This window comes from Vanessa atalanta, chromosome 16 (assembly GCF_905147765.1).
Source record: "Vanessa atalanta chromosome 16, ilVanAtal1.2, whole genome shotgun sequence".
Classification (NCBI taxonomy): domain Eukaryota; kingdom Metazoa; phylum Arthropoda; class Insecta; order Lepidoptera; family Nymphalidae; genus Vanessa; species Vanessa atalanta.
Window position 1 is genome coordinate 1764151 of NC_061886.1, and position 23113 is coordinate 1787263.

General features: G+C 32.3%; 2 protein-coding genes across 2 annotated transcripts in view; one reads left to right on the plus strand and one right to left on the minus strand.

Annotated features, from left to right (window-relative positions):
* Positions 1–1377: 1377 nt before the first annotated feature.
* On the minus strand, positions 1378–14549 carry LOC125069848 (protein bicaudal C). The gene is made up of 20 exons (XM_047679441.1): positions 14292–14549; positions 13913–14057; positions 13795–13838; positions 13650–13719; positions 13041–13120; positions 12761–12823; positions 11746–11895; positions 10262–10375; positions 8334–8459; positions 7698–7916; positions 6351–6519; positions 5125–5541; positions 4330–4397; positions 3919–4012; positions 3443–3538; positions 3050–3189; positions 2553–2675; positions 2278–2416; positions 1889–2008; positions 1378–1794 (listed from the first exon to the last, which is right to left on the minus strand). Exons 1-20 carry the CDS (start codon positions 14370–14372, stop codon positions 1682–1684), a joined length of 2571 nt encoding a protein of 856 aa, XP_047535397.1. The 5' UTR covers positions 14373–14549; the 3' UTR covers positions 1378–1681.
* A 663-nt stretch (positions 14550–15212) lies between these two features.
* The window catches only part of LOC125069746 (sialin), a 54157-nt gene continuing 46256 nt past the window's right edge, over positions 15213–23113 (plus strand). The window contains exons 1-2 of the mRNA XM_047679313.1: positions 15213–15414; positions 18170–18226. Of these exons, the coding sequence (XP_047535269.1) occupies positions 18187–18226 (40 nt within the window). The 5' untranslated portion in view covers positions 15213–15414; positions 18170–18186. The remainder of the gene's footprint in view (positions 15415–18169; positions 18227–23113) is intronic.

The window sequence follows — 23113 nt, forward strand, 5'->3', positions numbered from 1 at the left end:
TTAAAAATGCGATATTTTTACAAAATTTAATCGTACAGGCAAAACTAAAAACAATCGTGCAAAAACTTTCTTTTAAACTTTAAACAAATTAAAAAACATAAATGGGCGAATGCATGACCTTAAATAAACATAACACCTAAGCTTACATAACAATTAAGCATTAAAAGTTATTATTTCATAATCACTTACATAGTAAAAAACAAGTCTTCTAAACATCTCATAATCATACTTTAAAACGATTGACCATAATCACAAGTTCATGATTAAAAAAAATTACATATAAAAAGAAAACTATATAAAAAGTATATGGATTGATACATAAATTCATGGTTGTATAGGTGTTTTATAATGTACTATCGCATTCATTATGTACCAAAACATTACTAGAGTCTAAACACGAATTTTAACGACACTGCATTCAATAAATTAGCATGTTAATATGGTTAAAATCAAAATGCACTTATAAAATATTAAGTAAAAAAAAATCACAAACACAATGATTGAATAATATATGTTAATCGATTAAAATGGTTCAGCTATATGTGACTATATGTACGGCGTCACTGATGTAACCGCTGAATTATTTGGTTTAAAATGCGTCCTATTTAAAAAATCAAGTCAAATAATGCAGTCCAATTCCCTTTAAATTTCCAATGCTGATATTAAATTTGTCAATCGCCAATATTAATTGTCTTATTAAAACATATTATTCAAAATATGATGATAAAAGAATCTGATAATAATTGGCAAGAATCGATAAAAGTAATACGAAAACAAAAACGGTATTCTTTTTGAGTTACATTAAAATCAAAAATTAAAACTGCATGTGAATTTAAAATGATCATATAAAAACTTAGTCCGGATATCCTGTTTTGTTAAGATGCATATAAAAATGGGTTAAAAATCATAAAATAAAACATGCCCTCGATAATAACTATAGATTAATTTAACTAATAACTTAATACTAGTGGCGATTATGCCGGTTTACTTCAACAATTAACTTGTCTATGAATTCTATGATAGAGATCAAAATTGTCGTATCGCTTCGAGCTATAAAAATCTATATAAAAATACATTTTTAAAATCTCATAAAAAATCAACGCAATACCGACAAGCTCATATCAGTCACTGTTCTCAATGTTGCCAATAACAAAATGTAGAACTCACGATTGTCATACATCTTATTTTCGATACATTCTACCAGTCTTGAGATTTGTTCCGTCGAGATCAACTTGTAACTGATGTTACGATAACTTACTAGTCAATAATTAGTCTTGAGCTTGATATGATTGCTAGATATACATACAGTTGCGTCAAGCATCAAAACTGTTGATGTAGGGATATCATTTAATTTTTGAAAAAACGTCTCATAAACAGTTTTGATAGTAGACGTTACTGGATTTAGAATATTTTATTATAAATATAACATGATAACAATGTATTGTTGCGTATGAAACTAAAAGCCTCTTTATTTAATATTCGTGTCTCTTAGACAATTGCACCTAATAATAATTTTCGAAAATGTTGTATATATTTTTTTATAGTATTTTTGAAATTTCGTTTTAAACCCTACGGTATTGATCGCATACGCCCATAATTAAACTTTTACCTGTTAATTTATTAGACTTATATATTATTTTCAGTCTCATAAGCCGTATTGTAATGTAGATCGTGTGTAGATCTACCACTTGTCCTGCGCCAGCGCAGTCGTATTATATTGAGGTGGGGAATTGATGATTTTTCTCTCCGTTGATGCGGCGTTACCTTTATAGGCGCTCGACTGTTTTTGCAGCTCTGTGGATTTGATATGTATTTTTTTAAATGTGTTGTTTGCTGAATCATTTTTTGAAACATCAACCAAGTATGAACTATGTTAGATATATTTTACCCGCAATGACCAGCAGCATCTTCCTGCGAGCGCCAAAGGCTGTAACGCCAATCTCTGTAAGATCCGCTTCATTGAGCGACGCGAACGTAGACATGTCCAGTTCATGTTTCTTGAATAGATCTGAAATATTATATGGGGTTCTCTGTAATATTTATTATAAATAATTCAAACTTACACTGGTATTTAACAAGTCGCACTTCTGAAACTGTGACCTTTTATTTGTTCTTAGAGTTAAGATATAAGCGCCTTTTAAATATGAATACCTATACTAACTATATTAATAAAAGGTTAATAAATAATATATAATAATAAGAAATAAGGTTACATTTAGATCACTATTGTTTAAAGTTAACTTGAATTTTTTTTCTTACTTTAGGTAAGGCGATTACCAATATATTTATGAAGGCCGATATCCCTCAGCAGCTCATACAACTGCTGGTAGCGGCATGGTTTGTTACCGGGCGGCGATGGAGCCGTTTCTACTATGTTGGGACGAACTAGATCCATTCTGTTTCGACCTTTTTCAGGCTGACATAAGATAAAGAAAAGACAAACATAAGATAGGTTAAACAAATACTTTTTTTTAATAAAAAAAGTTTAATTCAATAGCAATATTCTGGTTTTTATCAAATCTAGTCTACCAATGCACTATTCAATCTATTACCGTGACCATTCCTCCTTCGCCGTCACTCAAGTTAATAGGTCCAGGTGATGTATGACTGAAGTAGAAACCCGACCAACGGGTTGTTGGTACTCTGTAACCACTGCCGACGTTCTCTCGCATGGCCTGGAAGATAAGGTTAACTTTAAAAAAAATCTATAAAAAATTAAATGAAGTTCTTTTAAATGTTCAATGTAATTTTTTTTTGTAACCGACAATTCAAAAAATGGTCTTTCTCGTAGATTAAAGAAAGTTATACATAGAACGTTTACCAGGATCACCTTCCTTATATAAGATAGAAATTTCTCCTAAGGAACTTTTAGAATCAACTTTAGTTGAAAAGTTATAAATGTGAATAGGAAAACTACATCATTGTATGAATAGGGTCAGCGTTGATCAGCCTTACAGTAATTAATACGTATATAAGAGTTATATATTAATATAGGAAGTTTTAGTAGACGGAAAGAAAAATAAGGGTTGATACATTAGTTGCGTTGTACCTTGTTGGCTTCAGCCTGCATCTTTCTGTAGTCGGACAGCGGGGAGGGCGACAGCTTGGTGAGGGTCTCAAGGGTCTTCTTTTCGCAACCCACAGCACGACGGTCAGATATCGGGAGCTCGGAGATTATGTTCGCTAGTTCTATTATAACATTTCAAGTTTTAATCGAAATGTATGGAGGCAATTTTACTAGTTTTTAAGTTTGTCAGTAATATGTTTACTTTTGTATCAGTAACTTTTTAAACAGTAATTCGTAATATTATAATAGATATCTAAACATATATTACATTAAAATTGTTAACTAATCAGATCTCTGTTATCAGATCTCTGGCCCCCTCTAGTGGAGGCCTCCCCTAAATCCGGCCCTGCATGTTATAGGAATGGAACCATGTACCGTGTTGTGAGCGATCGTTTTCCGAGCACGGCGTGGGACTGTGCGTCTTGCTGATGGGTGACACAGAGGGGGAGCCGACGTTGCTGCCATCTCCTCCTATTGGTGATAAAACAATAAAAACTCAGGCGTCTTTAATTATATTACAGACAAGAGATTGCTTAGGCCAAAGCTTCCAGCCGTTATAATTTATGTTTACAAATCATCGGCGGTAATGAAGATAATCGTAAGGGAATCTTTAATGTAACGGATGTAATTAGAACACATATGTATCCACTAACACATATTCGAGCAAGATGGTGGAATAATCTTCAAACCATTTCCTTAAGACGCGAGTCCTTTTTCAACCAATGAGACAGGCTTTTAATGTTTTATTGAACACGAAAAGCCTTTCGAGTTTATTTGGCCTAGACTAATCGCCTATAACTATTATAGATAGTATTTCGTAAATAAACCTGTATTAATACTTTTTATATTACCGGATATGTTTTGGGCATCAAGCGACACGGAGCTGCCGGTGAAGTTGCTTTGGTAACCGCTGCTAGCCTGTGAGCTGGAGTTCAGTAGCGATACCTGAAACACATTTTATTAATCTGTAGCTAACCGTTCCGACTTCACACGATTACAATAAGCGTCTATATAAGACTTTTAGATTTATTCTGGTTAGGGAAGAAACTCTCGGCTTTCCTCCAATATAACATGCATGTATTATACATATAAACCTTACTGATGAAAACTGCATTCAAATCCGTTGCGTAACTAAAAGATTTAAGCGTTCAGACGTCAGGAAGTGACTTTATAGTGTTTTTAATGGTGTGTTAAACCAACAAAAAATGCGAATCTTTTGTAAGTGGAATTTTACATGGGTAAAATGGATATTTTAGACTCACGTGTCTGTGGTGGTCCGGAGGATGTTGCAGGCACGGTGCTACTCCGCCTTCTGGAGCGCCGGAAAGCGCTTGAAGAAAAAACATATTATAAGTAGTTCTAATTATATAATTAATGTCATAAAATTTTTGACAAACGCATTTAAGTGAGAGCCGAGATGGCCCAGTGGTTAGAACGCGTGCATCTTAACCGACGATTTCGGGTTCAAACCCAGGCAGGCACCACTGAAATTTCATGTGCTTAATTTGTGTTTATAATTCATCTCGTGCTCGGCGGTGAAGGAAAACATCGTGAGGAAACCTGCATGTGTCTAATTTCAACGAAATTCTGCCACATGTGTATTCCGCCAACCCGCATTGGAGCAGCGTGGTGGAATATGCTCCAAACCTTCTCCTCAAAGGGAGAGGAGGCCTTTATCCCAGCAGTGGGACATTTACGGGCTGCTAATGCTAATGCTAATTTAAGTCATATTTTTAATAACGGTTTTACCATGTGCTGTTATTTCTCTAAGTTAAATCACTGTTGTAGTTAAAAATAATATATAAAAGTTACTTTATTTAGAAATAGTTAAATTTATTTATTTTTTAAATTAATATTATTAATTAAAAAAATATCGAGTAAAAGTAGGAAACAAGTTTAGAGTATAGTGTGATACCACATATATACATATACATAGAAACATTTTTTTGAGTCTATATTCATATACATAAACAAAATTATATAAGTATATATATTATGTAATTTCGTTTGTCAGCAATTTGAATAAAGTTTAAATAAATAAATATGTGTATACTCACGATGCCAGGAACCGTGATTCTTATACATCACTGGACCAGAGTTTTGAGTCAAGCTCGGGAAGTGGAACTGTCCAGGACGAGGCTGTGGGCTTGGCACCATCCAACCACTTGGAAACACTGGCGGCGTCATCGCCACCGGAGACAAGGGCGTAGGGTACCCGCCAGGAGTTGGAGGATTGTGACCAAACATTGGGCTACCAAGGTTGGCGTAATTCGCTAACTCGTTCAGTTGAAGATTGTATGGAGAGCATGGCGAGTTGGTGATGCTGTTCGCATGCGACGGGGAGAAGGGATTGAACGCACCAAAGTTGGGCATGGCGTTGGTGATAGACGGAATATTGTAGGATTCGGGTATTTCCGCAGTAATATTTGGCTCCTTCCCGCCGAGTAGTTCCCGGCGCGCCTCGTATATATCACCTGACAGATAGTCAATACAAAATTTAATTTAATGTGGACAACAGGCGTTCAACTGAATGGGATTTCGTCTTCATTGCTATTGCCAGTATATTTTAATTAAACGTAAGTATATTTTAATTGTACGTAACGTTTTCAATGGGTAGTTATTGCTGACGACAGCTTAATATTAATGATGATGAATTGCGTCCTAGTGGTATTCGCATATGAAAAACGATCATTACCCGGTATGTTTAAACATTTTCATTAACCACTTGCGTTTATTTATTTCCAAGTGATAAAATTCGTCGCGACAAATTTTGTACACATAAAAAAATTGTAACTATAAATAGCTATATGAAAAATGTGTTCGCACGTCACACTTCGAAAACGTACCGAACCGACACTTCCTGGGAATGTGACCCAAACTTAAGCGCAAACACAGAAACTATTTAAGGAGTCTCAGTCTCGTCTCATACCATGACCGTGCTATGAACAATCTCCAATCTTTCTCCCCACACAATATCCAATTTTGGAATTTGGAAGCCAATTTCTCGGTTCATTTGCATTTATTACCCGTTTTTCCCGACGATTACGTCGACTAGACAATACGGAAATAAGCCAGACACGGAATACTATGCCAACTCGAATGGTTCGCGTTCTATCAATTGCAGTAGTCGACTGTGTTTTCGCGAGAGGAATATGACATGACATAAAATGGTGTGAGCCGGTGTAGCGGGCAAACTACCTCGACTTACCGGCAGTGATGCCAACTTTAGGAGGTTTTAATCGACATAGAGCAATTAGAAGGCAGTTCTAGGGTATCTGCTCACCAGCGCAGCGCTCGATGCCCTTGATGACGACGGAGGCGATGCCCTGCTTGGGCTTGCGGCGCACGCTGATGTACACGTTGTGCTTGGCCATGAGCCGCGCCGCCGCTTCGCCCTCCACGCGGCAGCTCTCCTCCGCCACGTCGAAGATCACCACCAGTGGGAGGCTGCCCTGTGGATCCACGACTTCGCTTTACGAACACACGGACGTAACGACCGTTGGTTATTATAGACATTGGTTTTGCTTTTACATAATGGTAGTTATATGTTACGTCTTAAGAAAACAATTATTATTGTATGGCACTCCTTATTTAAATTTACAATTCCTTACTTAAGGAAGTAAAATTTGATTAATAGAATCGAGAAGTTGATACTAGTAGCCTTATACATACATAAAGAGCGCACAGCATAGTAGGAATGCTATACGTGACATTTAAGTGATACAAAAAAAAAATATACTTCATATAATTTTATTATTTAAATTATCTTAAACGTAATTTAAATGTTCGTAATAAGTCCAATTCATTAGTTAAATTAGTAATTGTCTATAGTATCGTCTTAAGATCTATAAAAAGATGTGACTATAATACATATATGTCGGTATAGCAGACTTATATAAGTAAATTTTGTTATTATATTATAAACTTTTAACACATAATCGATATTAAAGGGTTAATATAATCACATTGACATACTAAATTTTGTTTGACTGCATTTTTAGACTGTAAATAGTGTCAGTGTTGATTTAATTACAGTTTAAAAATTATATTTATCACGTAATAACCAGAGATCCTGTATAAATAATTTTATTTAACCAAAACACGTTATGTGTTGAGGCTACGGTTTATTGTGAGCGCGACCTTCAGCCGTCAATCTGATGGATCGCTACGCATTGATTCGTGTACGCGACCGAATTCGCACTTATAAGTGTGTCATAAGGCCATTGCTAATATACATATTTTTGTGTACGCACAATTGTAAGGAAAAAATATATTCAATACTAGTCGTTACACTCGGTTTTGTTTACATCGCTTCTCAACTGAAAATGCGTCATTTATTTTAATCTAAAAGGGGATTATCAAATATATAGATTGAACGTACTAGAAGTATTTGCGTATTCCTATTACACGATACAATAAAATCTACAAAATCCTAACAGTTTAGTCAAAGATTTAAATTCAACAATTATTTTAATTCAATTGAATATATATTTTAATAAAATAGTCAAATCTAACCCTTTTTCCTTAATTTTGATTTATTTATTTTAAATCCCTGTAAATTATTTTTTATTTATTCAGTAATTCGACGATTTCGTGATGTGACGGTTGAATACATAAATTTTCCACTTACCACCAACTGCTGTCTCGCGGCGTACACGTCTTTGATCTGTCCGGTGATGGTCACACAGCTCTTGCGTAGAGCGGGTATGTTGGGGTCGTCAGCGTCGGGGAACATGATCTGCGTGGCGGTGCCCTTCATGATGACCTTTAACTGTTCCGCGCCGCGACCCACCACCACCGAGTGATGCATCGGCGATATCTCCAGCGTCATCTGGACTTGGGTCTGACTCTGTTGGTGTTTCAGAAGTTTGTTAGCAATTCTAAAAAAAAATCATAACATTGAAATTTTAACTTAGTGGACTTAGTATTTATTGATTTTTAGGCAGGATATATAAAATGGTTGAAAAGAGTAACTACAAGTTTCTTGGTTTATCTTGATAAAATTTACTTTCCGAACCGGTGCAGTGATAGCTTTACATTTAATTCAACACTCTACCATGACGATTCAAGAGTGCCTTTACGAGCCTACTTGAATAAAGAAAATTTTGAAATTTAATAATACCGATTTTATACGTTTAATTGTTAAGTCGTCAAACCCCAAATCCTTTCAAAATCAAGCTTTGTACAATTTTTTGAGACATATCTAGCAATAATTGTAATTTATTAAAATATCCAATAATTAATATATGAGTATCGGGAGTCCTACCGCGAGCGGGCCGCACATGTAGGTCATGAGCAGCGCCGTGGCCTCCATGGTGGCGAGCACCTCCCACTGCACGCCCTTCACCACCACCAGGTTGGCGTGCAGCTTAGGCCGGTTGCGCAGCATCACCTGTACACAGACCATTCATTCATCGGTCGGATGTTTTATTTATAAATTTCGATTTAGAAACATTTAATATTGAACTTCTCCTGACCGGATTTCGTTATGCACATGCATGCACACATGCTGATGCACAGCAGGTAAGTATTATAAAACGGCTACTGCAAATTTCGGTCAGTCTTGGGATCTGAACCCTGAACCTCATGAGCAACTATAAAAGCAAATCACTAAACAAACGAGACACGTTTAATAAAAGTATGACATGAATAATCAATTATTCTGGATAGAAGCCAATATTGTTGCTTAACGTCAACGTTGACGAAAAATATTAATGAAATACGTAATGGCGATACAATCTTAATTTTACTCTTCAATGTATAAGAACAGACTCGCGGTCGGATCACCTGTTTGCAAGTCGTCACAGCTGCCTAAAAACTTTGACTCTATGATACATACTAATCATTCCATGTAACGAAAATCGCATCAATAATTACAACTTAGATGTCTCTTGGGTCTGTAATTAAACAGTTCGCCAATTCTACTAACAAATTGACACTTTGAAACGAAACATTATCTACGTCGTTCAGGCGTTTTCCTATTTTACTAACGACGATGCGATTCGGTCGAAGTTATTGATGTTGTTGAACTCAGTAGAATTGGTACCCTGTCCCCCTCACCTTTCAAACCACAATTATTTGGCGTTACAATAATTATATATTTTTTTTAAAACGATGATCAGAGTGCTATTTAAATTTGCCTATAATGCAGTAAAAGGTTTTATTTTTATTATTTAAAGTAATATTTAAGGAGCAATTAAATACATTAATATAAAAAAGCTATTATTTTCTTTCAGGTACTTTCGATTCTCCTTTCTACCTATATTTATACATAGCATAAATTTAATCACTTTAAAATTTATATTTAGATTAATTTTATGTACAAAAATAAACTCAGTTTAAACTTCTTTTTAAAAAAATCTTTAATAGCGAAAGCGGTTCAGGGGGTTAACATATTTATTATTAAAGTAGCTCTTTCAACAAAATCTTCAGTGTGTATTTCCTAAATTTGTTCAATAACAGCGATAAAAATGAACATGCACTGGCCGCTTAGCAACGTGTCTTCGATCATTGACTATAATAGTATTATATAAGAAGGAACTCGAAACTCACGAGCGTGAAACATCAGAATGTGCTACGCGATATTGAATATAATAATTATAAAGGTAATTTCGTCGGTTGTCAACATTTCACATCTGATATACAAAGTTAATTCTTACAGTATCGTACTCTTGATTAGCGTCATTAATGTCTAGTATTGTAAATAACATTTTATGCTTCAATATATATATCTTATAATTTAAACTTTATAAGGTAAATTCAACCCGCATTGGAGCAGCGTGCTGGAATATGCTCGAAACCTTCTCCTCAAAAAGGAGAGGAGGCCTTAAGCCCAGCAGTGGGAAATTTATAGACTGTTATTAAATAAATGTAATTGAAACTTCAAATTATTGAAACGTAATTAGTAATATATGTGGTGAATAATAACAGAGTTGTTTAAATAATTATGTTTATTTTTACTTTTTATCTTAGCCATTCGAAATTTTATATATAACAAACGAGTAGACGATTATTTTAAAATTCAATTTTAATCGAAAATTAAGTTAATTATTTCGTTGAATATCTCGTTATCTATTGTATTTGGTTGTCTTGTTGTTGATTTTACATTTAGTTTTTAAGTTATATTTTCCGGATAGAAGACGTTTAATACACTTGTGTCTGGACTTATGTATTTCTAAAAGGACAATACGTAACCTGCACGTTGTACTGCTCCTGTATCTGCTGCACGTAGGGCGAGTTGATGTCCGGCAGCGGCTGGGAGGGCGCCACGATCGGCAGCTCGAAGCAGAACACCAGTGGCGTTAGCGCCTGAGAAACGTACGTCAATAAAATTACATAAACTGAGGTCTTTTTGAGAGCATCTTATAAGTTTTTGTTTTGTTTTAGTAAGCAAGTATGACGATGATTTATTTTTCCATGATTTTTTTCTTATTCTAAAGCAATAAATAATTAGTTCTTAATTTCTTAAAAATCTTAAGTCTGAAAATCAGTGTTGATTTTTATAAAATGTTGTTATTATTTTCTACAGTATAAAGTAAATACAACTTATTCTTTTTTGTATCATAAAAGAATTAAAATTATTTTTAAAATTCAAATGTAAAGTATAATAATAAGATTTCCTAAGGCCAATTTTAAGGCCTTAAAACTCAAAGGAGGATTCTTAAAAAGAGTACCATCGAGATACTAAGCTCAAACTCAAATTCCTTTATTCAAATATAGAAGCATTACACTTACTTATTGATAGTCAAATTAAACACTACCACCGGTTCGGAAAAGAAAATACCCTGACCTGAGAATAACCGGCGAAAGAAATTCAGCGGGTCTGCGTTTATGTTTATTCCTTGTATCAATGTTATGAGAATCACATTTTCACATAAAATCATTCATATTTTTCCATATACACAAAAAATTACAGAATGTAAATTGAGAAATAACATCAGTTAATATCTTAATTTCTTTAACTTTATATCTTAGTGATTCTTTAACTATTAGGTTATAGATTGCGTGAATTATAATAGCCCTCTTTTGTAGCGCAAATATATTATGGATAGCGGTTGCGTTACTGACTAAGTAATTACTTTCGTTTATGCAAATTAAAATTAAAATATTAATTATAAACATAAATAAAATAAATTTATTTTATTTTAATTTATATGTTTGAAAAAGGACAAGATAATACTGTTAAAGGCTTATAAGGAAGACTTATTTGACTTGTCAACTTGTGTGACTTTTCGAGCTGATTGAGAACAGACGTATAACTTGACGTGATACTGACTGAATTTATAGATATGATTTGACTCGTGGAAACGTCAGTTCAAAACGCCATTTTTTCGCAAATCCAAAGTAAATATCATAGACTAATCATGCTCTCGACCAATGATATCGCGTCAATTTGCTATCTAATGTTATTTAGTTTTTCTCCTCCTATGGTTGTAATAGAGTATAGAGTAGGTTAGGTACCGCAGGTCCATTAGTTAGTACCGCGCGCGCCCATCGGTCAAATCGAATAGCGCACGCTTCCGCAGCTTCCCGTTACAAATTTACGTCCCTTCATTTTCACCAAACTAAAGGAACGCGAGAGGAAGCAGGTAACCCATAGGGGATTCAGTAAAATAAAATACACACATAGTAACGAAACCGCTAATCTACATAGTAAAGCAGCACGAGCGTGCACGCACCCGCACGCGCGCGCGCGCGCGCTCCACGCGCTCCATGTCGCCCGCGATGGACACCTGGTTGCTCTTCTCCTGCGTGCTCGTTCGGTTCGAGTCCGGGAAGTGGATGTGGCAGCCGGTTTCCTCCATCACGCGCTTTATCGTCAGACCGCCCTGATGTAAAAATATAACTACATAAAAAGAAGCAACTTCTAATTTATTCTTTTAATTTCAGTGGTACCCACCGGGAGGTACCTTTCGTAGTATGATGGAGTTCTGGGGAAACAAACATAAAAAGTACACGCTTATTCATAGCCTCCTCCTTTTTGTGATAGGCTGCTCTAATGCGGCTTAGAGGTTACGGGTTTGACAGAAATTCACGAGATGAATTTAAACGCTAACTAATTACAATGATTCTCAGTGGGTTTGAACACATTAGGTATATTATATTGGATTAAAATTTCTACGTTCTAACCTCTGAACGGGATCGGCTCTTCATTTTTTAAGATATATGTAATGAGATTCTAATGAAATATATGAATGAATCCAAATTATTTCAAACGGTGATTTAAGTAATTTTTTCACGAGTAACATCTCTTATAAATTACACTGGCTCACTCACCTTACGACGAACGGACACAACAATACTGCTGTTTGTCCGTGCGATATAACGATTATGTGTGGTAGTAACCATGTTAAATTATATTTTACCAGTTTTATCTAGTATGCCCCACATAAACGAATACGTAAAGACACGTGCCTACCCACATTTAATTATCATGTTACTTACATAGTTTTCAAGGAAAAGGTGAATTTATTGCAATTCATGGATCATTTGTGAGATTGGCTGTATAATACAATTAAGAATATCTCTATTTAGAATAGTGAACCTGAACTCGATCTTGTAACGTAAGTTTGTATATAAAATTTAGACCTTAATGAGTATAGATTTAATTTCGAGAAGTTTCTCAGAAATAGACAGGTAAAGGCCAGTGACATAAAATATTCGTAATAAAAGATATAAGTATAAAAAACTTACCTTGCCGATAATATGAGAGTGGTCCGTGTAGCTGACGTCGATCTTCATGGTGACACGGTTACTCTGATAGACAGACATGTGCTAATTAATAAAGATAATTATACAAAAAACAGATCTCATTTAAACAACAACGTAACGTTCTCAAAGAAGAAAAAAATGTTTTTGGTTTCATAAAATATCAGTATCAATTTATTGAATAAAATATTTCAAGTAGTTATAGTTCACAGTTACATGGTAATTAATTTATTAAAATATTTGAGGTTAATAGTTGAACACTTACTCTAGTATCCAGCAATTGCATAATTTTCTCCCTTGCGAGCTTAACATCATCAGGTCGACCGGCAATACGCACGTGAGGATCTAAATAGATTAAGTAAATTATAATATTTTAACACTTTACACGAACATCATTATAATTAACTTTGAATCTTACCAAAAAAATCATATAAATCGGTATAATTATTGTTACGTATATTTTTAATAACTTCATAAACAATTTCATTACAACTTTCATTAAAAACCATTTTTAATTCATTGAGTATAATAAAAATCAAAATTCATGTATTACTAACGGACGCGCGAATGCATTATAACATTTTTTAAAACGAAATAATAATTGCGCCAGACGGGCGCCGCGCACTGGTCTATTTGGCGCCATCCCGCCAAAAAATAGTTCCGATTACAGGTGAACGTTGAATTTTGAAAAATTTATGTGCGTTTCACCATGAAGACAAATCACGGATTTTTACTTTATAAAATGAATTAAAGTCAAATTGTTTTTATTAGAAACTGATTACATTTTCTTCAAATAATTAAGATTATTTTAAAATAATAATACGTTGAAAGAAAAAACAAATGAAAAACGCATTTATTGTTTTTTTTTAATTACCTTTTTTTGAACGAGCTCCAATTTTAAGACGAGCAGGCCAGTTAATTAAAGTGTTTGTTTCATTCATGACCTATGAAAATGTTCATATTAATTAATACAATAATTTATCGCAACTGTTACAAGAAATTTATAAAATTCTGCTTACCCTATGGAAAAATGCTTGAGCAGTTTGAGATTCTTCCAAATTGTCTGGAATTGTAAATATGGCAGGTAAGTTCAAATGCAAAGATATATATATGCATAAAAAATAACTGTCTAATTACCAGCCAGCATCGCTTCCAATCGGCGCCTGTCAACTCGAAATCTTTCCTGGTATACATCTTCAGCGCTATTCAGTCCAAGTATTACTGCTAATTTCTGTAAGTCTTCTGCTGACGTCACGGAATTGCTCGTTCCACTTTCGGATGCCTATACGTACATTAGATTTAATTTTTTATTTTAAACTAAAACTTTAATGAATTACCTGCGTTTTATCTATGAAGTATACACTAAACTATGTTATTGATTATTATTTAAAAAATGTATAAGTGTTTCAATACCACGCTATAAATCAAAATGGCGGAACACAATCAGTTTTTATTTAAAAGATTTGAAATAAAAAAAGTATCCTTTAATAATGTAAAAAAAAATTAATGTACTCACCTCGCTCATTGTATCTTTATCGGAATTACCTTTAAACTCCGAGAGATGAGTTTTTACTGTTAAGAAATTCGTTGACGCCATTGTGGAAATATATAAATTATAAAATAATGAAATTATTTCAATTTAAAGTCATTAATATTTACAATCGATTAATGAATAAATTAATGCATAATTATTATTAAAATTTAGTAAAACTTTAATAAGTTTATATTAACCAACTCTACTTATGGATATACCAAGCCCAACTAGCAAGAATAATTATCAAATCTCCATAAGATGTAAAAAATAATGTGTGGAGGGTAGAATTCGATTTTTTTTAATTTTTGTATCAGTGTTGTGAACTCATTATTTTTTATCTAATTAATAAAAAATAATGAGTTCGGTATAAATAGATTAAAATCAATTTAATTTACAAAAAAAAAAAGTTTTTATGTTAGTCACGTATAAGTCGATAATATTATTCGCCATTATAATGCACATTTACGTTTTGTTTTCACATTGTAATTTCAAACATGGAGGCCTGTCACGGATTAACCAATGAGAAGTCGTCCCGCCACCGGACGTTGGCGTCAAGACGGCGCCAACCAGTAAATTTCTTTGAACTAATTTATAAGAAAGTAGATAAAAAACAAACTACGGTTATTGATAAAAATATTATTACATTATTAAAAAATATATGATAAAAAAAAAAATTGTGTGTTTATAATTTATTCGTTTCTAGTGTTTTATTAAAACAAACGATAAATAAAATAAAGAATAAAGGACGTACGTAGTAGGCATATTTTTATACGATTATGAATACGACCAAAATGTAGAAAAAAACGCTGTTGGTGCTCGTATGAATGAAACCATTATTACGAACGGAACGTAATCCATTGAAATGTATTTTTGGCGCTCGCCACATGAGGTCGCATTAGTCGGGTTTCTGCGCTTGCCGGTGTTGGGTGTGTGTAACTCTTGACTCGAGTTCACGTAGCTAATAATTTTAAATATTTTATTTATTAATTAAAAGTGTAGCTTTATAAGTCTAGATTAATTTAGAAGCAAGTTTAAGCTTCTAAGTGTGTTTTGATTTGTATGTTTAGTGAGTTTTTAAGTTAAGTGATTTTTAAATAAATCAACGGTGAGTAATAGAGTCAAAAGTTATTTAAGACTTATGGATAAATTATTGTTATGGCTATCAATAATAACGAAAATATTTTGCATAGTCAAAATTCCTATCAATATATTAGTAAAGTATTAATGTGAGATTTTACTTTTTATTATTTTGTATTTATCATTTCGTGATTTATTTCATGGGTAAGAAGAAAACGAAACCCTATTAAAATCATATATAACTAGGTTTCTTTTTCTTTTAAATTTCCTTATATTTAGTTTTCGGTTTATATGTATAAAGTTCAATTTGGCGCGTCGATGTAATTTTAAGGGCGTGCATACCCCCATTTAATAATAATAACGTGTAAATAAAAAATGTAGACGAGCATAAGATCGATGGTAAAGGATTATGGTGTATAAAATAAAATCTGTTCTTTGAATTAATGTTGTTGGTAATTTTCATATTGGCAACGTCATATATATATATTTTGTAATATTGTTCGATTTATATTCACTTTAAAATTGGAATAGCAAATTAATAAAATGGACATTGGCATTTCGGTACTTGAACACGTTAAACATATTTAATGAGATGTAAATACATACAAATGTAACAAAGTTACATTTATATTAGCGATATTTACATGTTAACAGTTGACGTATTAACAACCGATCGAAATGTAGTATACATTTTAATAAGGATTTAAAGAAAGTACCTACTTATGTAAAGTTGTAATGTTTTATGAGTTTCTATTCATTTGACTCACATCCTATCGCGTCTGATATATTTAAATACATAAATCACTAAATATTTAATTTTATATATATTCTTTAGAAGTATGGACATAGATAATTGGCACTAATTAAAAATATATTACTATAAAAAAAATTATGATTCGTTTTTTGTAAGTGGCGTATACAGAAACCTATGTTAGAATGCATATTAGTCATGAAGTTATAAATTGTAACATTGCGAGATTGTCTTATTTCAAACTCTTTTTTTCGCAAACCCATAATGGGTTTTATGGGATAGAATCTCTTACGCGTATATTGATACCTTATTATTTTAAGTCACAATTGAAAATTCTGTAAAAAACTAGACTTCATTAAATAATACAGTAGGTATTTAACATTGTATTAAGAATAACTGTTATTAAATTCAGAAACTTACAGGAACTTGTCAAGTGACGATTGATTAACATAAGATTAACATAACAATTGTTGCTGGGACATTGTTCTGTGTTATTCCTACGCAGGTAAAATGCAAAATGGCGGATTGATTGATTTGTTTCTTCGTAAACTTGTGTTTTAACGACCATGTGTTACTCATTCCATACAATGAGCGCGTTGAAACAAGTTGCAGACGCATGATAAAAGTTACGTTAAAAACTTAACTATATTATACAGATTATAAAAAGTAGTTGTAAAATGTTTATTTTAATAAGGATGTTTCTACCTCTTTCAAATGAAAATTTTAGTTATCTAAGTAAGATCCTTCCAAAGTAATTTTATTTTAACAAGTAATTATAATATATATATGATTATAAAGTGCATTTAAATATATCCAGTCAATATTTTTTTACTTACTATATAAATTAAAATTATGACCAATATAATTTAATGTGCACTTTACTAACTTCAAAACTAAAAGCTTACTCTGAAACGACCTTGCACTTGAATTTTTCTAATCAATAAACCTTGGACATGCACACAAAACAAAACTAGTGACGAGCCTACATATAGATTGACGTATCATTTAACCTTGAGCTTACCAAAATAGATTGGCGAGTGCGAATATTTTTTAGATCACGTTCAGCTATAACTTTCTTTCAAATAGTTTCCAATTATTAATTCACTGTGCATTGTAGTTTGTATGTTATATTTACGTATTGGCACTTAGGCACTAAGGCATTCAAAAAAACTTATTAACCTATGTAAAATAAAATCCATATCCAGACATTTTTTTTTTTTTAATTCTACAACATTCATATCATTATTGAGTAAATACTCTTATCTAGTCCCCTAGTGTCAATAAAATATAATTATCTGATTTTAATCAATTTGCATAAAATGGAACGCAAAGACATGCCCCGTTATTGGCGCCAAAAGAAGTTGTATGTTTAACGGTGCTCGAATCAAAGTGAACACAGAATTAAAATACTCGATATGAGCACCTCATTTGTAAAATGCAACAATTAATATTGCTGTTTTGGTTTTCACGTGTTAGTGACCATAATAACCAACAGCCAATAAAATTGGTAATTGAAACAATTTTAATTTTGGTTCCAGAATTAAAATCAATTATGTTACTAACATACTCAGAAATAAATAATCAATAAAAAAAATTTATGACTCATTCATTTTTATCAAACTATATTTGAACTAATTATATAATTGTCTTTATGTGATCTCATCTGATAATATAGTGCATAGGGCAACACAGGGAAAGCTTTAAAAAAGTCGTAGCAAAAAGTGTAGCATAACCATAATGTCCTCACGAGTGTTTTAACAAAATAATAAATACTACAAAACTTGGCTCTTGGCTGGTAATGGAGCTAATGAAGCGATTAATACATCAAATCTACTTTCTCGGCGCGCTGAGACATTTAGCAACTTAATCGACGTGATCAATAAAATTTGCAATCCAAAAATTCCTAATATGATAAATTACATACACGTAATTCTTACCCATTCTAGACAATAATCCTATGTACGAAAAATGTTAACACCGTAGAAATATTGGTTCGATTATTCGATGACTAATATAGGATTTTTTTTTCCAGTCAAGTTCATTCCAATCATGGCTAAGACCGAGAAGTCCTTTCCAAGAAACTTTACAGGTAAGAAAAAAAAAAGTATTATTCTTAAAAATATTTTCCACCGGTTCAAACCAGATTTACCACGACACAAAATCTGGTATAGAGCGGTTTTTAGGATTATGTAGCTCATTATTATGTTGAATAAATCATTATTTAATATTCAACATGTTAATGAGACATTTTTATGTTATTTGTTACTATATCTATTATTTACTATAAATTTGGGGTACGTCTATTCTAAATTAATTAAAAAAACAAATATAATATCATTATGACTACGACTGCTGACATGATCTACCATTTATAATTGTTATGTCAGTAGTTTGTTTTAGAATTTGTAAAATTATTTGATCTACAAAAAATAACCTTACTTCTATTTTCTTTTTCCGTATGCTCAGTAAATAAATGAAAAATGTCAAGTTAGCAACGGCATTGAAAATATAAAATGCGCATTTTAATAAGAAAAATTTGATACAGGAAAATACGATTATTTTGAGATGAATCATAGAAATTATTATAAGAACGCAGTTGGTCGTGAAAGGTCAGATAATAAAGTAATTAACTTTATAAATAAAATTTATATGTTTATGTTAAAACTTCGAGAATATCCTGCAACTATGATGACGTGTTACGTTTACTCGGCAAATAACGGCATTAAAAAATGTCAATCAAATCTAATGTCAAGTCTTTCAAAAATGGAATGTATTTGCAAACATTGCTGGCGGTACGTTTTAAATTTAGCGTTACATCTGGCAACTGAAAAGAATTTTTGCAGCACCAAATGCTGCTTATAATGAATGCTCGATGATTTCCAACATAATAATAATAATAATGTAGCTATTAATATTTGCACAACTGTTCGCGATGTGGTGTTCACGTTGCGGTCGCGCCCGCTGTGACGTTGGTGCCTTGGCAGACGGCCATTTTGAAAATAAACGCGCCTATCCTACGTGTAATCGCGTTTCCGCTTTTTAAGGCACGGACTCTAGATATTATAAAAGCTTTTATTAAATTAAATTTAAGGAATTTTAAGTGTGTCTCTTGAAAGATACGTATATATATTTGATTATAGATATATCTTCATACATCATTACATAAATTACGAATATGTCTTTACGCCTTTCAAAGTCAAAACCAGAATAAGACACGTGTTAACGTAAATACACTGTTAATATGTTGGTAAACAAATAAAAACTTGTTGTAGAATGAGCGAAAATGATTCTTTAAATCATGCCAAGGCTGATCAACTATCGCGAATAGCGCTTGGCATTTCCTGCGATTTTTTTTTTAAAGATACGACAAAAGTCTTTTCACAGTATAAATAGTCGCATTGAGAAATGTGTTTGTCAATGATGATTTTTTTTTAATATTCGCAAGTAAAAAGATCAGCCAGCGAGAACAGGCTTTTTAATGGAGTTTTAATTCATTTCAACTAAGATGTAAAAACAAAAAAAAGGTGTAAAGGAATTACCTATCGCTCGATAGTTCGTCTAGACTTTTTTTTTTACTTTCTCTTCTGTCATAAATTTCTGACCTGAACTACGTGTAACTATTTGCAAAATGAAAAAATAACGTGCAAATTACTCGTTTAATAAAAAAAAAGGTTGAATTTTATTTTTTAACGTCAATTATTTACTCAATTGTCGATTTTTATGCAAACACTTTGTTTTATAAAATGTTATGTTATAATTGTTAATAAAAAAAAGCTGTTACTGGATATTATTAATATTTTGCATACGTTTAATAGTTATTTTTATCGAGCTTTAAGGTTTGGCTGTATAGATTAGGATTTCGATAACGTTTATTTATAAAAAGAATATATTATTATTATTCAACTTAATTATTAAACATAATACACAACATACTTTCTTTTCAAAATTGTCTATGAATGATATTACTAAACATATCATCACTGTAAAAATCACTTCAGAAATACTTAATCTCTGACATCAGCACTGGAAACCGCAATAACAAGATCGTAACTAATACTTCTAAATAAAAATTCCAATTCTGTCTGTCAAAATAGTAATACAAATTTTTTTACAAATAATATCTGTAGTACAAATTAAGGCTAATTAGGTATGAAATGGAGCATTAATTCTAGCATAGCTTCTCAATCAATATGGATAACATATGTGTCTTAATTCGTAACTGACATCCATTTAAAACAGATTAAAAAAAAAACATGCGAATAAAATTGAAGGCTGACTGACTAAAATTGACTGACATTAATCTGTAAGTAGATCAAATTGCCATCTGTCAAGAATTTGAGATCAGTAAACAAGAATTTAATTTGGGGCTACTTGTTCTTATTATTGGGTTCATAGATACCATACTATATATGTACGTATGTACATATATATAATATACTTTGTGTTTACTACTCATTATATCCATGCTAATGTGAATTTTGATAAATTTCATTGATACTATGGTAGGATCTATTTGTTTCGCAATTGGTAGCGAATTTCGCCATCAAATCAAAATGAGTTCTTGCCGTAATAATCTAGGTAGTATCTACGTAGACCCTACATTTCGAACCGGTGGTTTACGTTTGATACAGTTTTATATTACTTCTGGTTACACAATTCGGAAAGCTGGGTAATTTTTCTCTTAAAAAATCAGAATCAAGATTGCTGTTCTATGAGTCTAGTTTTCTTTTGATATACACATATAACAATCTTAGAGCTAAATCCTCAATGTAAACAATAGCTATGTATAAAAAATATTTGTTTTAGATTTAATTTAACCTGATTAAAGTGTACAATTTTAAAGCGGAATTTAGTTTTTACATTTGTAAAAATTGAAAACAGAGAAATGTTTTTTTAATTACTCTTGAATGCTTATAGTAAAGTTACTAGGAACGATTAAGCTAAGCGCTTAGTGCAATATAAAGTATTATATTAAATGTGTAGATATATATATTTATATTTAAATAAAATTTCTTTATATTATTCTCTCCAGCATATAAATTCGTCAAAGTATTCAGTCGTAGAATGCTATTATATCTCTCGACGTGGGCGTAACACCCACGGCGGCATATTTCACGTGGTCCTTTCCAGCGTGCCTGGTTGATGTAAGAGAAAGTATTGTAGAAATCGTCACTGCATATAAACTGGTTGGGCTTCTAGATATCTAATTACATTACCTAGGCTCCTGTTCAAACATATCTTTAAATCATCCCCTTTAACACTTATTGATTTTAATTTTCGTTAGTTCTGAAAAATGTGTTAAATCAATAGTACCTGTACTAGTTGACTTTTATACCAAACTGTGTTATTTCGCACCTTTGAAATGTCAAAGAATTCAAACAAGTTCCATTTGTTAAAGTGTGTACGAAACATTTTTAATAAAGATACTACATTTCAACACCTACAATTTATACTACGCTAACTCAAATTTTAGTGAAAATCGTTTTTTTGTGCCAAGTTGCTAAAAATATGTTATTTTATATGTATTAATAAAATCGTGAAGAAATACACAAAATCAACGAAGTCACAAATTTATACAACGCTAACTAAAGGCAATTTTTTAAATCAATCGATTGATATTACGCTTACAATTATTAGCGGAGTGTGCGCACACTTTCGAGTTAGCGTAGTATAAATTGTTGGTGTCGATTTTTTGAGCCTTACTCATCAGGGAATTCGTTTATAATTAATTGCAAAATACCACCATAAGAAATTTCCAAAAGTGACTTAATAAAAAATCTATGCTAAGTAATAAAATCAATGATCCGTTTCATTGTAATGCCTAACTGAAAAATCTACAGAATGAATGAAAACTACATAAAACTTATATCAGAAGATGCAGATTTCTGCGTAGTAGTTTTAGTCTTTGCATACGAAGCTGAGATTCGTGGTTTCTCGCTTTAAATTTACAGTTTTTAAGCCTAAATATCATGTTAATGTAAAATATATTTGGAAAGCATTTTTGTAGTTTTTCGATTCTATTTAGCTTATGAATTTGAGATTAAAGCGAACTCAGGTGCAGTTAGGAAGTTTGTACAAATGCTTCCATCTAATGTTCGACACGTACGGAAAGCTGTTAAGCATGTCAACAGCTAGAACCGTTAAGTGTGCTCAGCGCATTACTTGCGCACGGGCAAAGTGCATGTTAATGAAATAGTAAATTGCACAACCGTGTGAAATGTTTTCACAGTGGGATTATCAAATGGGAAAATCATTGATACGTAACATTCATGCCCAATTGAATTTATAATTATTTGCTAGTTTCTTGGTGATAGGACTTTGTGCAAGCCCGTCTTTGTGCCTCGACAAATCATTGCTTTGTATTGCTCTGATTTGGAGAGTGAGCCAGTGTAATAAGGAATGGTTAGCATTTCTTACATTGACATACTATTGGCGGTGTTACCATACCACCAGGTAGGCAATTTAAACGTCCGCCTAACGATTGTTGATAAAAAAAAGTAACTAGCAGAACTACGAATAATTAAAGAACTACATCTTACTAAGAGGTGATTTCTAGTAAACCTGGATAGAATATTGGTAAATATCAATACTTTATTTCGACTTTTAATATATTTATTTTAAGTGCCGATATCTATGGTATAGTTTGTTGTCTCGTTTGTTCTTGTTTTCTATGACAAAATTAAAAAAAAAAAGTGAAAGTGAAGCTGTCTGGATGCGATCGGTGTCAATAATTATGTGATAAGATCAAGTTAGCCAGCTGTCATTCGCCCATGTCATAAATATTCTTGTCAAACGACCGTTTACACTTGATATTGACCGATTAGATAGCGGGTCGCTTGCGGATTACTATTTAGGTCACGTGTTTGAATATATTATCGAAATATGTTTCGTTGATTTAAACTTAACACATAGTTTTTTTTTATGGAGTTGAAAGTTGAGTAAACTGTCAAAATATATTCATAGTCTATTTGACATG

Bases quoted from the DNA above. Each gene is read 5' to 3' on its own strand.
- LOC125069848 (XM_047679441.1), bottom strand. From the start codon at position 14,372: ATGGCGTCAACGAATTTCTTAACAGTAAAAACTCATCTCTCGGAGTTT. The intron at 6,520-7,697 runs GTAAGTGGAAAA...GTGGATCCACAG, and splicing joins CCGCGAGACAGCAGTTGGTG to GGCAGCCTCCCACTGGTGGT. The intron at 4,398-5,124 runs GTGAGTATACAC...TTTTTCTTCAAG, and splicing joins GAATCACGGTTCCTGGCATC to CGCTTTCCGGCGCTCCAGAA.